This window comes from Hippopotamus amphibius, chromosome 4, assembly GCF_030028045.1.
Source record: "Hippopotamus amphibius kiboko isolate mHipAmp2 chromosome 4, mHipAmp2.hap2, whole genome shotgun sequence".
NCBI classification, from domain to species: Eukaryota; Metazoa; Chordata; class Mammalia; order Artiodactyla; family Hippopotamidae; genus Hippopotamus; species Hippopotamus amphibius.
The window spans coordinates 145,640,192-145,652,591 of record NC_080189.1 but is presented as its reverse complement, the minus strand read 5'-3'; the positions used below and the strand labels follow the sequence as shown (position 1 = coordinate 145,652,591).

Here is a 12,400-nt window from a genome sequence, read left to right as displayed (position 1 = left end):
ATCTCTAAACAGTGTCTATGATTCTCATTTGTACTTTACTTCTAAATCACTACAGGCCTGCTTTGGTAGAACAAGTCTTTGAAAGCTGCCATTAGGCCTGAATTACATGTTTACATATGAATTACATGGTTAATAATATGGCCTTTACTTCACCAATGTTATTTGTTTTTGCTGCAAAGAATGATCTTGGGAGACTGTTTCACACTTAAAATTTTTTTTAATGATTCTGTAATAAAGCTAGTAGTATTAAACCTGCCCAGATGATGTTAGACCTTTGTTTGGAGTGGCGATAGGGAAAAGGCTGAGCCCAAAGGCAAAAACAGAGGGCATTTTATACAAATAAAATCTTATTCTATATAACATCAATAATAATAGTGATAATAGTGGTAAAAACCAAAATTACTATGGATAAGAAACTTTAAAGTATTAATTTAATAAAATAAAATATGTAAGTACAATAAAAGGGTGAAAAGTGTTTGTCAAGAACATACGAGGAAGGGGACTTCCCTGGTGGTCCAGTAGGTAAGGCTCCACGCTCCCAAAGCAGGGGACCTAGATTCGATCCCTGGTTGGGGAACCAGATCCCATGTCCATGCTGCAACTAAGAGTCCGCATGCCACAACTGACGATCCCACATGCCACAGCAAAGATCCCGCATGCCACAACTAAGATCCAGTGCAGCCAAAATAGATAGATAGATAGATAGGTAGGTAGGTAGGTAGGTAGATAAATAAATAAATACATAAATAAGGAAATAATATTTTTTAAAAAATTAAAAAAAAATAAAAGAATATATGAGGAAGGTTCCTAGGAATGACAATGCAATTATATTGCCTTTTGCCATTAGAGTTATAGGGTTTTTCCCTAAGAAATTTAATCATTTTAATACCTTTATGTGTACCCAATACTGCCCTTAATTTTAACGCTTACTTTTAATCAGGATGCCAAGCTCATAAATGATTATTGAGCTCTTGCGTTATCAGTTTCTCTCTTGTATTTAAAAATGAGAGAATTGCGGACAGAATGTAATTCGATAAAACACTCACTTGCCAATATATAGGATTATAGATCAGAAATCATCCTGGTTAATAAGTTTCACTATATTTAGTTATGCAACATGCAAATCAACTTAAAATTCTGTAAAAGAATCCAAGGTTTAATAAATATAAATTATCTTAAATATATTCACTGAAGAGTAAAAAAATTTGTTGAAAGTCAATTTATCTCCCTAACACTATATAGTACATGTACCATCTCTAGCATTTTCTCACCAGCAACCTTAAATCTCAGAACCAATACAGATTCCGTGCCTATCTGTTAAAGAGGAGCTGATTACAACATGAGTACTCAGAAAGGAGAGGTGTTCTAGAGATAGTCATGCTAATAATAGCTAATATTTTCACAGCTCTTAAAACATGTCAAGTCCTATTCTAACCTGTCTTCCACTAGGATATGGATACTTCTGGAATAGATACTATATTACAGATGAGAAAAGCACAGAAAGGTTAAGTATCTTAGGTCACCAGCTAGTGAATAGCCAGCAGACTTAGGATTTGAGCTCAGGCAGTATGACCCTAGAGTACAAGCTCTATGCTGTAGTGCTTCGAATTCTATAGCAGAACAGACATCAGCATGAACACCTGGAGTCATTAAGCAACGTTTCACAAAGGGCAGCCCTTCTTCTTCTGTATCAGAATGACCAGGGGTGCTAGTTTAACATTCAGATTCCCAGGCCCCATCTCAGGCAACTGATCAGAGTCTCAGGGTGAAGCCGGGGATCTGCATTTTAAATTAGAAATGCAAGAGACTCAAGTCAAAGTTTGAGAGACAATATGTATTAGAGACTAACAAATAATCCAGTAGTAGTGCATCCTACAAGTACAAAAATAGTGCTTCTCTGTTTTAATTCATTCTGAATTGAAATAATCCAGCTTCTCTTTTATTTAGAGTGGAACTGGTTTAGTAGAATAATCCATTGTTATCCTGGTTGAAATAGTCTTATCTGATTTGTATTTTATTTATATAAAACTAAAATCACAAAAAATTTAAATGATTATTCTGTTGATTGGAAGAAAAACATCTATAACACACTAGTCAATGTAGTTAGTCTTACTGGAGAAGGGCAGTGTAGTATAACAGAAATATCACTACACTAGGAGTAAGAAGATCAGATGCTACCACTAATTGGAGAATATGACCTTTGGTTCTTGGGAGCAGAGGAATTATCCCCAATTCAATAGAACCAAAGGTCATAATTCTAATTAGTGGTAGTATCTGATTTTCTTACTCCTAGTTCAGTATTTCATTGATATTAAAATATAAAGGTATTATCAAATATATACTTACCTCTGTGATTATTTTGGAAGGTTAAATTTTGCTTAGTGGCTGTTGAATAAAAAGGCTACTAAGTTTAATGAATAGTTTACATTATGTTTTACATCAATTTGGTTTCTATCAAAAACAGCGTAAAAACTTTAAAGTCAGGTTTCAGGAACTCTGGCTAAGAAAAATGAAAGAGCTGCAGAGGTTTCTGGAATACTGGTGAGTCTTCAAAACAATGCTGGTATATGCTTTTGGTGAGACAGGTTTAATATCAAAGACTTGAGAAAAATCTACATGTTCCATACACAGTGTGTAATTAATTCTACAACAATAAGAAAATTAAATAATTTCCACAATTAAAATACTCCTACATAGAAAAGGAAATTACTTGTAGCACTAACAACCGAAAATGTTATGGAAATCCTTGAATAATTTTCAGTGTCTTTTCAAATAGATTTTCCCTATCAATCCTCTTTGCATTTTGCTTATTCTTAGGGAATAGCCTTAGTTATGCACATTCACCTCCTAGATTTTATATATATGTGTGTGTATATATACACATGTATATATTTCTATTTTTTAAATCAAAGGTGTAAACAGTTGAAATAATCACCTATGCTAAAAATTTATTAATGTGCCAGAGGAGTGTCTTTTCTCACACGGCTTATGCCCCCACCTCCATCCAAACATCCTCACACAAAATGTAAGAAATGTATATACATAAAAACAATCAGCGAGTTGACCTAACACACTTGCTGCCATGTGTTTATTTTTTCAGTACTATAAGAAAAAACTGACAATTTGACAGAATGATTACATAAAGATGTTTGTCTTTTTGAATTTAATAATATTCTAACAAATTATTTCTGAGACACAGTGTTTTAAAGAAATTATTCTTCTCAAACTACCCCTTTCTTCTTCTTATCCCTTGAGAGCAGATGTTTTGTCTTATCCCTCTCTCTAGCTCCAAAGCATCTTCTACAGTCCTTTACACAAAAAGGATGCTAAAAACACTGACCTAAAAATGAATGTACAATGGAATGTTATTGAGCCATAAAAAGGAATGAAGCAGTGACATTTGCTACAACATGAATGAACCATGGAAACATGTTAAGTTTAAGAAGCCAGACACAAGAAAACACATACTGTATGATTCCATTTATATAAAATCTGCCATCAATTCACAGAGATAGAAAATAGACTAGTCACGGACAGGAACTGGGAGGAGGGGAGAATAGAGAATGAATACTAATGGGTAAGGGATTTCTTTTTAGGGCAAAGAAAATTTTCTGGAATTTCCATAACTTTTAAAAGATATTAAAAACCACTGAATTGTACACTATAAAAGGGAAAATTATATGACATCTCAATTTAAAAAAAATGAATGAATGAATATTCACACTATTTCTCTTTCATTTAGAGTTAAAAAAATACTGCCCATTGACTAACTTGCAACCTGATTTAACTTTCTCTACCCGTGAGCATATTCTTGGTTGTCCCTTCCCCCTGCTTAACTAATATGCCCTCAAAGAACAAAAAATTATTATACTACAAAAGAAATCACAAAATCTTTTAGAAAAGTAAAAATGATTTTATATTATTCCACCGTGGCTGTCTGCACCATGTCTACATTCAAAAGTCTCAATTGAAAAATGATTGTAAGGAACTATTCTCACTTCTCTCCTTTTCTTCTTTCTTCTATCTTTTTACTAAATAACAGAATAAGTGTTCGGGGTCAAAAGCAAATGATGAAACGAATTAGCAAACTCAATTCTATGAACACACTGATTACATATTTAAGCACAGTGCTATGCTGGGAAACAAGGTCTATTAAATAAATAGGAAAGCCTATCTTTACAAACAGATCACAAAACTATCCTACATATCACTTTCTCTGCAACTTTAAATAATCAGTTTGGAGAATACAGTGATGGTAAAGGCAGCTCTTGCCACAAACTGTTAAGTCACACAAGTGTTTATTAAGTGCTTACTCAATAAAATGGTATAAAACAAGAAAAAGAGCATCAGCTTTGTCCTCAAGTAGATATGGGCTTGAATTCTAGACCTTCATTTTCTAAATTGTGTGCTTTAGGAAAATTAGTTAACCTTCATGAACCTTATCCTTTCTCACATAGAATAGGAATAACACTACCTGCATGGTGTGGTATTATAAGGAATAAATGAGATAGCACAGAGTGCCTAGCAAGGTTTCCGTAAATGGAAGCTACTGCTAACATGATGATTATGTTCAGGGCACCAAAGATCCGGAGGGTGGCGTTAAGGATGAATAAGCCATTTTCAATCGGAGGTTCAGTAAGGACTCAGGAAAATGCAGCTGAGTGTTGAAGAATAAGAAGTTTCAATTCTCTTTGGTAATATTTTGTGGAGGAATTTTTGGTCTACGTTCATGAGGGATATTGGTTTATAATCTTCTCTTCCTGTACTGTCTTTGCCTGGTCTTGGTATCAGGGTTATGCCACAAAGAGTTCAGTCTTTCGGGCAGCGGCAGCCACTCTCCTCTTCCAGGCCTACACCAGTGAAGGAGAATCTCTCCAGTCTCCTAATCTTTCTTTCTCTAGAGGTCTGTGGAGAAGAGACTGCACGTGGGAGTGAACTCTTTTTGTATCAGTAGCTACCAATGGCTCTATGCTTGGCCTTTAGCAATTCATTAAAGAAAAGTTTAGTCAAATACACCTTATCTGCTTGTATGGTGCCTGGTGTCTCTTCCTGTGACTGTGCTCTGGCACAGTGAGCGGGTTCTTGTGTCTCATCTCTCTGGAGAAGTCTGTCTTTCCATGGACTTTAGGCTACTTTAGTTGCTCTACATCATAAACTCTCTGATAGGTTCAAGAAATGTTACGATTTTATAATTTATATGACATTTTATTATAGTTAGAAGAGACACGCTCTACTTTCCTCCTCTGAGGTGGAAACAGAACCTCCACATTCAGCAACATTTTAAAGTGAATTTCTATTTTATTAATCAATGATATCATGGCTTTGTGAAAGACATGTATTCAGATTACGCCTGTTATACATTTGGATTCATGGATTTGGGCAGATTTATTAGACTGTGCCCCATCCTCTCCCTATCAGAGATGTATACACATGGCTTTTAAATCATCTCATACCTTATGCGAAAAAAAATCAATTTAAAAACTTTTAAATGTGATTTTAAAATTACTAAAATCAATTGTAATTCCGAGAGCTATTGTAATTTAGCTGTATTTCAAATACAAAGGCAAAAATTTTCATTTGCACATATGGTTAGAAATAGCTTCTAAATATATACAAGCTTTGAATTTCCTAATTCTCACATATCTAAATTCACAGTCACTGTATGTAAGATATAAAAGGTGCTGTATACGGTGACTAGGAATTAAACTCAGGACACAATGTCAAAAAAAAAAAAACAACCCTATCTGTGATTTCCCACAAAAATGCAACCTGCTTTTGATAAATTAGTGTAATTACTTTTAGCACTTTGATACATATTTTCTGAGCAACATATATCATATACAAATAAGAAAACTGAAGAATGCTGTGATTTTCAAACAACTTTGATATCTAACCTGTCCTAGCATTTAACCAGAAAACATATTCTAATTTTTCCCCATTGATTACTGTATAGCCTGTCTGACTTTGTATTATGAGGTTCTTAAACTTTTAAGAGAAAAACTGAAGAAGTAAAATATTTTTTAAAGTGAACTATTTTAATACATCACTTTATAGAATTTAACTGTTCCGGGGTTCATAATAATAAATGGATTTAAAACTAGTCTCTCATTTGTATGGAAGAAAGTTAACTGTGCAGTGAAAAGGGAAAAAAATTTAATGACTTATTAGATTGCTTAAAAAGTTGTTTTCACTATAAAACTGTTAGACACATTATTCAGGACTTAGAATCAGGTAAGTGGTATCATGTAGTCAAAAATACACCCAATAAATTCAATACCAAAAGAAAGAGTTTTACTCTTAGACTCCAAAGATATCGTCTTTCAGAACTCAATTCAATTTCTCTCTTTTGTATCAAAATCTGAAAGTAATACTCAAGGGAGAGGGAGGAGACAGGACTTTACAGATTTCCTGGAAGCACAATGCCACACCTATGTCCTACCATATCTTCAGTCAATTTTCAGTGGTTGATCACTGCAACTACTGCTACTGCTAGTAAATGGCTTGATGTCTTTACATACATATATGTATTTCACACTTCAAAGTGAAATACATAATTCTTCTTCCTGCAACAGCCATAATTTGGGGTTCAAGTATTCTTAGAAGCATTTATCTTCCAGAAAAGATGCGGTTTTGATGCCCTTGTGATAAGGTGAATTTCCTTTATTATCTTCAGGGCCTTTGTGTATGAAAGAGAGGACTGAATTCCTTTAAGGTCACTCAATGTTGTGATAGCCCTAGAGGATTACTTTGGCACTCTGACTCTATGATTCTCTGAAATGTTTGGCAATGTATCAGTTTCATCAGAGAAAAAAATTAAATCCACAAAATTTATGCAGAAAAAAGTCGTAACTGACTGTATCTGTCAAGGGAATTGTATTCATTCAAAAAATATTTAGTATGGAGATCTGTATCAATTACAGAGTGGTTCCTATTTAAAATGTTTTATCTATAGCTCACTGGGTACTTATTCATCTTGGTTAAAACTGACATAGGCCTGCTCCCCTAACCTCCGTATTACATGTAAAATTAAATGAAAATAATGATAAATAATTTTTACACACATTAAAACCAACTGTTCTAAACTCTTTCTAAATAAAACTTCCTCCTACTTGCTAACACGTTGGTTTCTTTTCTTTTTCTTACGATTTTTATTGACATTAAATGTTAATTGTACATTATTATTTAATGACATTGTTTTAAGTCAACAAAAATTTAAATATTGCCATCTTGTGGTCAGACATTGTGAAACTGAAAACAATGTCACTTTCCTAAAGAGAGAGATTTACCCTTAAAATCTTACCAACGATATTTTCCTATCAGCTGAGAAAAATGATCATTTTATTATATACAACATTCTCCAAGGAGACAAAATTCATTCATAATTTTAAGAAATTATAATTTTTTTAAAAAACTAAATTAAATATACTGTCATTGACCATGAATGGTAACAGAATTCAGTAGAAGGACATCAAGTCAGTCCTGATATTATCTTAGAAATATTCATTTGCTCATATCTATATACTGTCACGATTAATTTTGAAATACAATGAGGAAAGCTTTACAGGCAATTTTCCATAGGATTCTAAAATATAATATTAACACTACTGGACCACTGTTAGGTTTAAAAAAGTGGTTAGGAGGGCAAAGTTTTGAAAAGTTGGAGCAAGAGAAGAACAGAAAACAAACGGAAAAGTAAAAACCTAAAGCTCATACAATATAATCTTCAGCACTTCCTCATTTAAGTCTCCCCCAAGCTGCCAAATACCTAGTTATATTTACAATTACACTGGCATTCAACATGTGAGATAAAAACACAACTACAAAAGCAAAGCAAAACATTCCACTGCTCAAAATACTCCTAATACTTCTACCTGAACTGTAGACAGAAAGTTTTTAAACTTTAATTTCTACTGCCACATTTCAGAATTTAGGTTATATAAAATTTAAACGACTAAGAGGCAAGAAGGCAAATGAGGCACAAAGCCAACAGCCTTGCAGAAACATAAAGACAACATCAAAATGCTGTGACGCTGACTGTAGAATCATTCAGCCACACAATTTTGGTAAGCAAACAGTAAAGAAAAGCTCATTCATATGATAGCATCTAACATGAGAGTCCTTTGTTTTGCGAGCTGTACTTGTTGATCAAATCGCCACACAACATAAATAGCTTTTACAAAGCTCCTTAATGGCCATATTATAATTTAAAACACAACTATGATACAGATACAGACTTCCACATAGATAAAGACACTGACATTCAACTGTACAAGAATCAACCAAGGTAAGATTAAAAGAAAAATACTACCTAAGAGTTTTAAAAATCCATTAGAAATAGTTTATTGGTTAAAAAAACACAAAAAACTAACAAATATACACTCAAATACAATACCAGATTCTTTATCCCAATGGACTAGATGAGGGAAAACAAACAAAAAAACCCAGAGACAAGAATAAGACTTATATAAAAGTAAAGAATTCTCATTACATGTGTTCAATATCACAACAGTATCAAGCTATTATTACCAGAAAACAAATCTTACCTTGCTGCTGTGAAAGTGAAAGATCAGATTTATTTCTTACACGTATTAAACGAGTTTGAACTGGCTTGTGTTCAACTTGCTTAACATCCTGGTCTTGCTTTTGTTGGTACTGAAGAATTTAAGACATGAAGTCATAATATTATTTTTTAAGTTACTTTAAAAAGATTTGAAATAAATTTAGGTGTTCATTATATAAAATTTGAGTATTATATACGCTTTCTAAATACCAAATGGGTGATGGAGTATATATTACTAAAGAAAAGATATTGCAAATAAAATCTTTCAAAAGATTTGGATAATATACACAGATTTCAAATATTCAAATCATTTCTATTTTTACTAGAGAATTCAGAACTACTTATAAATCAACTAGATATATACATGATGGATTTAGACAGGATAAAAACTTAATTTGACTGTAAGCACTTCCATATAGCCATTTTTGCATAAAATGAAAATCTGCATAACGTACTGCAATTTTCAAAGAGCTTTTGTATATAATAACATCATAATAACATCACTGAATTCTCACAAGTATTGAGTAGGTATTGTTATTTTCCTTTGCCATTCAAGAAATATACATTCTACCATAAGCCCCATCATCTCTCTTCCTTATTACAACCTAATGAAATTTGAAATTTACAGGAGTCACAAATTCCTTCACAATCACACATTACAAATTGCGATGACTTTAGCCATTTTCTTTCTTCCCTTTCCTGTTTTATGAGCCTAACTATGAATGTCTCTGAAAACAGCTATCAGATATAATTTGACAGGAACTTAAAAAGATATCTCTGAACTCTTATCAACAGATACAAGCAGAGAAGAATCTGAAACACCTGTCCACATGGACTCAAAGGTAACCACTCCAGTTCTGGCAGGCATTTATCTACAGGTAAAAGTGAGTAGCTTTAGAATGCAATAGTAGCAACTAGCCTTATCTCCGGTCTTCTAAGTTTAGAGCCATTAGTCATACAGGTTTTTGCCCTCAAGGAAATATTATTTTGGTGTGTATTTCTAAGATGGGTACTATGACAATTGGGGGCTGCTTCAATTTAGAACCTTCCTATTGGCTCCCTTCCTTAACCACAGGAATTAAGAGCTGAGTACTGTGGAGCTAAACTGCTTGTGTTCAAATTAGGCTAAGTCATTATGTAGCTTTGACCTTGGGTAAGTTACTTAATGCCCCAATACCTCAATTTTCTCATTCATTAAATGGGAATAATAATAATAACTACCTCAGTAGGTTGTTAAAAGGATTATATGAGTTAAATATGTAATAAATTTAGAACAGCATCTGGCAGAGTAAGTGCTATAAATGTGTGCTAGTATTAGTACTAGCTGTATTTCTCTGTTAATAAAGGAAATCTAACAAACGAATTTTTTTGAAGCCATTCTTCTGGTAATACTTGGCAGTTTTATTTTAAAACAGGCCAATAATTAAAGGAGAGCAATCTTTCTTTTACTTTTTTAGAATATCTTTATTGAGGTATAATTGATAGACAATAACCCGCATTTATTTAAAGCATATCATTTGCTAAGTTTGGACATATGTATATACCCATGAAGCCATCATCACAGTCAAGATAATATAATGAACACATCCACCAATCTCAACCTGTATTCCCCTCCTATAACTATAGATTAATTTGCATTTTCTAGAATTTTATGTAAGTGGAATCATAAAGTATGTACTCTTTTTTGGGGGTGGGGGTTCTGGCTTTCCCCCCTCAACATAACTTTCATGAGAATCACCCATGTGATTGTATGCATTAGTAGTCCACAGCTTTTTACTGCTAAGTAGTATTCCATCTTATAGATATACCACAGCTTGTACTTTCAGCAATTGATGAACATCTGTGTTATTTCCAGTTTTGGGCTACTACAAATAAAGTTGCTATGGACATTCATGTGTAAGCGTTCACGTAGACAACATGTTTTAGTTTCTCTTGGGTAAATAAATACCTAGGAGTGAAATGTCTGGGTCACATGGTAGGTGTACATTTTACTTTTTTAAGAAATTGCCAAACTGCTCTCCAAAGTGGTTGAATCATTTTACATTCCCAACCAGCAGCATGTGAGAGTTAAGTGCTCCACACCCTTGCCCAAACTTGGCATCTTAGTCTTTTTAATTTTAGATGTTCTAATGGGTGTATAGTAGTATTTCATTGTGGTTTCAACTGGCATTTTCCTAAGGATTACTGATGTTGAGAATCTTTTTATGTGCTCACTTGCCATCAGTATATCTTCTTTGGGTAAGGTATCTGTCCAAAGATTTTAACCTGGATTGTTTTCTTAATATTGAATTCTGTGAGTTCCTTATATATCCTGGATATAAACCTTTCATCAGATAAGTGATTTGCAAATACCTTTTCCCTATCTGTAGCTTGTCTTTTCATTCTCTTAACAGTGTGTCTTGAAGAGATGTTCTATTCTTGATAAGACCAGTTTATTAATTTTTTTTCTTTCATGGATAGTGTTCTGGTGTCATTTTTGCCTAATCCAAGGTCACAAACAATTTTTCTTTTATTACAGAAGTAGTTAACAAATATTTATTCATTACTAGTTTTTTCCTTATCTTTGCTTGGTCACAGGTTATTAATACTGAACCTACATAACAGTGTGTTCCATAAGCAATCTGTATTTTATATACTTTTGGTTTTCATCCTCAACACCATGCAATGCAACACAATACCATACCATGACCATTTATTGAATAAATTAATCCACAGTGAAATTACATAGATAAAAAACTGGATTTAATTTAACATAAGCATTTTTTTAATATCTTGGAGAGTAATTATCCTATTTTTTTCAGTACACAAGATTGCATGGGCCATAGGCTTAACTCAGTATGAAATATCTTATGCTTTCATGGTAACATGCTTCACAAATTTTAATATAATAAATATTTATTGAGTACCTATTATGCACAAACTCCTAAGCTAGATATTACATGGGAATATAGAGATATAATGATAATAGCTATTTAATTAGGTAACAGGCATTTTTGTATACATTATTTTTAATCTTTAAAGATGAGGAAATTAAGGCTTAGAAAAGGGTGAGTATGTGTTCAAGGTCACAGCTAGAAACTGGATGAGCTAAAATTCATAGCCAGGCTGAGTCAGTGAAATTAGAAGGCATGATTTGAGGCTGACTCCAAAGTCTGTGCTTCTTGACAGTGTACTATGCTAAGGCAATATCGTTAGCATTCAGATTTAAGTAAAGTACAAATGCTATTAATTGCATACCTGAGGAAAATCTTCAGCTGCTACTGATAATTTTACATCATTTTCTTGTGCTGTCAGAACTGTTGTGGGAAGAGCAAGGTGAGGATCTGGCTGCAACTCCAATTCTCCCAAACTCATTGGACCATGACTAGCACATAAATCTTCACAGATACCATCTGTTATCAAGTATGTAAACAAAAAGTTAAAATTATTTCTTAGAAAAAGAAAAACTTACTAAAATTACCAATATTTCTCACCTGCTGAATTAGGAGTACTTCAACAGAAGATACCTGTCACCAAGTCTTCACTTCAATGAAAAGCAAAGCTCACAGAGAATGCAAAAGTGCCTATGTTCAAACCAATCTGCAGACTATTCTAAGGAGCCCACACCCGACACCCACTCCTACACACCGACTCCTAACCCTCCAGAGATTACCTTTTCTATCACTGAGTCAATAGAACACTTTCTATCTAAAATGTAATCTTAAAGCAAGGGGCAATTTCCCGATAGAAAATGTTGGTATTGCTTAGCTCTGTTCTGTAGGTATTTTTCTTCAAACCATCAAGCTCTTTTCCTCATCCAAATTATATCTCAATCAAATCAATAAAAATAATAAAAGCAGA

At 33.3% G+C, this 12,400-nt stretch overlaps 1 protein-coding gene across 5 annotated transcripts in view; it reads right to left on the bottom strand.

Annotated features, from left to right (window-relative positions):
* KIAA0586 (KIAA0586 ortholog) overlaps window positions 1-12,400 on the bottom strand; it is a 130,370-nt gene that overhangs the window by 20,486 nt on the left and 97,484 nt on the right. For all 5 annotated transcript variants that reach the window (XM_057730376.1, XM_057730377.1, XM_057730378.1 and 2 more), the window contains 2 exons: window positions 11,798-11,952; window positions 8,544-8,652 (listed from right to left, as the gene is read on the bottom strand). In XM_057730376.1, the coding sequence (XP_057586359.1) occupies window positions 8,544-8,652; window positions 11,798-11,952 (264 nt within the window). The remainder of the gene's footprint in view (window positions 1-8,543; window positions 8,653-11,797; window positions 11,953-12,400) is intronic.